The 4432-nt window shown below is 52.6% G+C and overlaps 1 protein-coding gene across 1 annotated transcript in view; it reads left to right on the top strand.

Annotated features, from left to right (window-relative positions):
- The window catches only part of LEPREL2 (leprecan-like 2), an 11217-nt gene that overhangs the window by 595 nt on the left and 6190 nt on the right, over positions 1 to 4432 (top strand). Inside the window, exons 2-9 of the mRNA XM_009892924.1 lie at positions 3 to 119; positions 423 to 575; positions 1279 to 1465; positions 1593 to 1724; positions 2630 to 2763; positions 3053 to 3142; positions 3480 to 3532; positions 3745 to 3803. Of these exons, the coding sequence (XP_009891226.1) occupies positions 3 to 119; positions 423 to 575; positions 1279 to 1465; positions 1593 to 1724; positions 2630 to 2763; positions 3053 to 3142; positions 3480 to 3532; positions 3745 to 3803 (925 nt within the window). The remainder of the gene's footprint in view (positions 1 to 2; positions 120 to 422; positions 576 to 1278; positions 1466 to 1592; positions 1725 to 2629; positions 2764 to 3052; positions 3143 to 3479; positions 3533 to 3744; positions 3804 to 4432) is intronic.

The following is a 4432-nucleotide window of genomic DNA, read 5'->3' as shown; positions in this document are numbered from 1 at the left end:
AGCACTGCCTGGGGCGCCGGCTGGGCGCTGCGCCCTCCGCCCACCGCGCCAGCCTCACCATCCGCCGGGACTTCGAGCAGAGGGAGCCCTACAACTACCTCCAGGTGGCCTTCTTCCAGGTGGGGACCACCATAGGGCCTCCCCCACCCCGGGGGTGGGCTTCCCACCCACACCCCAGGGCCCTCTGTCTGCAGGGGTGGTGGGGTGCTGCTTCTGGGCGGCTCTCCTGGTGGGCCACCGGTCGGTGGAGGAGGTGGTGGGCAAGGACTCGCCAGCCTGGCAGACAGAGGGGCTGTCGGGGCAGCGCGGGGCTCAGGCACCTTGTGGGTGACTGCAGGGAGCAGCTGGGGTGGGAGGAGGGTGTGAAGAGAAAAGGGGGTCCCCGCCGGAGTGTGACAGGCGCTGACGCCTTCTCTCCACAGCTGAAGAAGCTGGATCAGGCCGTGTCCGCCGCCCACACCTTCTTCGTCGCTAATCCCCAGCACCTCCAAATGCGGGAGGACATAGAGAAGTACCGGCGTATGTCAGGGGTGAAGTCAGACAACTTCCGGGACCTGGAGGCTACGCCGCACTGGGTGAGGGTTCGATGCAGAGCCAGGCGTCAGCAGCTCTTGTCCCATCCTAGGCACCAGTATGGGACCCTGATCTGTTCCCACAAAAGGGCCATGGCTTGAGACAGGTCCCCCATACATAGAATGATAGAATGGTTTAGGCTGGAAGGGACCTGTAAAGATCACCTAGTCCAACCCCCCTGCTATGGGAAGGGACATCTTCCAATAGATCAAGTTGCTCCGAGCCTCGTCCAACCTGACTTTGAATGCTTCCAGTGACAACTTCTCTGGGCAACCTGCTCCAGTGTCTCACCAGCCTCATGATAACAAATTTCTTCCTTATGTCCAATCTAAGTCTACTGTTTTTCGGTTTAAAACCATTACCCCTTCTCCTGTCGCTGCAGGCCTTGGTCAAAAGTCTCACTCAGTCTTTCTTATAATCCCTTTTTATATTTGAAAGGCTGCAAGAAGGTCTCTCTGAAGCCTTCTCGTCAGGGTGAAGACAAACAGTTGCAAGTGTGACACAGAAACTTTCTGGTGACAGTTGTCAGGCTGCAGGGCCTTGGAGAAGTATATTTGGCTTAAGTCCAGAAGGTTTGCTGTCACTGCCTTGGTGGGCTGTGTGTGATGAGGCAGGCCCCTAGATGTCAGCACTCCCCTGTGAGCGACTCAGGGCATCCTTTGGTGTCACCCACACTGATGGGGGACCTGGATCTGTCCTTCACAGGAAGCATATGAGGCTGGGGTGCAGCACTACAATGCAGATGAGTACCTGCAGGCTGTGGCCAGGCTGGAGGAGTCACTCACAGAAGCGCTGGCAGCACTGGAGGAGTGTCGTGCCCTGTGTGAAGGGCCTTGGGAGGATGAGGACGAGGAGGAGGAGATGCAACCTGGCCTGTACGAAGCCATTGCAGGTAGCGTGAGAGGCACAGAGGTTTGGGTAGGATGGCCATGCTCCCCACACTGGATGTGCCCCATTTCCCAGCATTCCTGTCTGGAAGAAGTGTGAGCTACCGCCTTTCTTGCTCCTCTCTCTTGCAGCCCATTATATTCAGGTTTTGAAGTGCAGACAGCAGTGTGTCCTTGAAATTGCCACAAAGCCAGGGCGGATTTCTGCCACAGAAGATTTCATACCCTCTCATCTTGATTTACTGCAGTTTGCCTACGATCAAGGTAAGCAGAGCCACAACCCAGCAGGCTATGCTGTGGCACCCCTAAACTTGTCCTTTGCCTCTGGACCTGGAGAGCAGCCTGTCATGGGCAGAAGCGGCACGCTGACCTGAGCTCTACCTCTCTCTGCCCCCTTCTGCCCCCTGACTCTTCCCAGAATCTCTCTTCTCTTCCTCAAGCCTGTGGCCACCTTGGGAGAGGTTCCTTGTGGTCCACTTCTCCTTGTGCAGCTTCTGTAACGTGTGGCCGTTCCCACTTCTTTCCTTCAGCACTCTCCATTTCGAGTCCTTGCTCCAACTATCTGCTGTGTGTTTTATATCGTCCTTTTCAGTACGTGGCTCCAGACCGGGTCCCCGCTTCCTATCTAGAGCATGCGCTTGCAGCTCAACTCTGGTGATCCTTCTGAGTCAGCCCTGCCTGCCCTCACTGAACTGATGGCCTGTCCTGAAATTGGTCATCCTGTCAGTCACTTTCACACGTCCCTCAGCTGTTCTCTTGAATACCTCTGCTCCTTCCCACACTGACCCAACTGTCTCTCGTCTTCTCTGTCAGACCGTTGATAAAACTTGTACCTCAAAGAAGCCTCCAGACCCCTCACCGTGTCTATTGGGTGAGGGAGGTGGGACCGTCTTTCTTCCAAATATATACTTATTTTTTTCTCTGTCTCCTCTGAACGAGCTCCCAATAAATATTGAAAGTTGGCCCATTCTTTACCAGGCTTATTCCCTGTGTTCTCTGCCTATCGTTGGGTAGAGGCCCAGCTAGGCAGGGATTGATGTGTACTCGGTGTAAGGCCTCCTGCTGCCGGGTCCTGAGCGGGGCATTGGGTGCTGCTGACCTATGCACATTTGCTGCTAACGTCAAGGCTTCCAGAGACATGTCTTTGTTCTGTTCTGTCCCTGCCCAAGTTGGGAACCAGGCATTGGCTGCTGAATGTGCTGCTTCCTACTTACTCTTCTATCCCGCGGATGAGCCAATGTTGGAGAGAATGAAACAGTATCGCACAGAACTGGGAGAGGACACAGCTGTCACAGCCAGAGAGGTAGTTACAACCCCAGGTCTGTAATTCTTGGCCCTCCCCTGTCCCATACGACGGGATCACAGTCCAGGAGACAAAAAGGGAAACGTGTTTCACTGCAGATGTGTGCCAAGCCTGGGACTGAAGAAACTGGAGCCTGAGTTTACTTGTAGTCTGTACCAGGCAGGGTCCCTTCAGGACAGAAGCGGGCTTTCATAGGGCACAGCAGTGTGTTGGGGCAGGTTTCTGCCCTGGACAGGGATGGGGTTGTCTTTTGTGGGGTGATTGTTTGACCGCCTCTTTGCTTCCGTAGAGTATTCAACATTATGTGCAGAGATCTTTGATGGAGAAGAAGTTGCTTTATTACGCAGTGGAGCATCTAGGAGGAGCTTTTAACGACCCTGTAAGTAATGGTATGATCTTAATCTTCCTGCCCTGATTTCACCGAGATAGTTGCCAGAATTCACTTCAGTAGCACATGATCCAGAAAGGATCAGATGCTGATGAGAAGGACCCCCAAGGCCTCATGAGGTGGATCTTTAAGGCCTTTCTGCTGCTGCAGGACTGAAGTTAGTTTCAAATTGGTGCTGTAACAATAGGCATTAGCTCAATCTGACTGTCATCAGAAGCAGGCCAGAACCATTGATCTGATAATCAGTGGAGAAGGGACTGACTGTTTGACATGGTCCAATGTGGAAGAAGTTTGTTGTGTACTGAACCATCTGCGTTTCTTTCTACAGGATCTTTGGACTCCAGATGAGCTGATTCCTGAAAGCCTGAAGGAGAAATACAGGTAAGGTTGGCCAAGTTGACTAGGACTGAAATACAAGTGTTGGAAGTAGGGGATGGGGTTGGAGTGGCAGGGGTGGTACAAGGAACAGTAATACCTACGGAGGAATGAGCAAAATAGGAACACGAAGGGTGTGAAATGCTACCACAGAGGAAGGTTAGGCATAGCACTGTGTACTGACAGCCCTGGTCTCTCTTTTTTTCCTTGCTCCCGAGAGAGGATCAGGAGAAGCAAAAGCAGGAAACTCTGGATGTGGAAGAGGGGGAGAAGAGGGGTGAGTAAAAGAACTTGAAGAAGGACTTGGGTGCAGTCAGCCAGGCTAAGTGCTGTCTTTTCTTCCATCCTCAGACATTTGAATGCTAGCATAGATGCAGACTGACTCGAATGGCTCAGCAAGTCTTCTCACTGTTTCTTTTCTCCCTCTTTGATGCATGTGTAATCTTGCCAAATCTCACTGCGTACATCTCTGGGATGGGAACTCAAAGAGCACTGTGGCTGGAGAAGCTGAGAGCAGTGGTGCCTGAATACGTGACAAGCTTCTGGAAATGCAGATCCCTGTTCAGTGTGGCAGGAGTGTCTACACCAAACCTGGTTCAACTCCACCAGCCCAACTTGAAACAACATTTTTCTGAAGGGGACAAGGAGAGATGGGGGGAAATGGAAACTGGACACAGACTATTTGGCTTGGGCAAGTCTTTCCCTGAAAAACACAAATCCAAATAGTTTGTGGCTGAATGCCATAGGCTGCAGTGTAGAGTCCTGTGTTCTTGTTGGTCCTCTATTACATGTGGACACACAGCCTCTTGCAGGGCTTTGTCCTGGAGTCTTTCCTTGAGGTGACCCCAAGTGGTTCTCTGCTGTGACATGTGGGAAAGCAGATCATTCCAAGGGCCTGAGTGCCTT

This window comes from Charadrius vociferus, unplaced genomic scaffold (genome assembly GCF_000708025.1).
Source record: "Charadrius vociferus isolate BGI_N301 unplaced genomic scaffold, ASM70802v2 scaffold301, whole genome shotgun sequence".
Taxonomy (NCBI): Eukaryota; Metazoa; Chordata; class Aves; order Charadriiformes; family Charadriidae; genus Charadrius; species Charadrius vociferus.
This window is presented reverse-complemented; position numbering and strand designations above follow the sequence as displayed.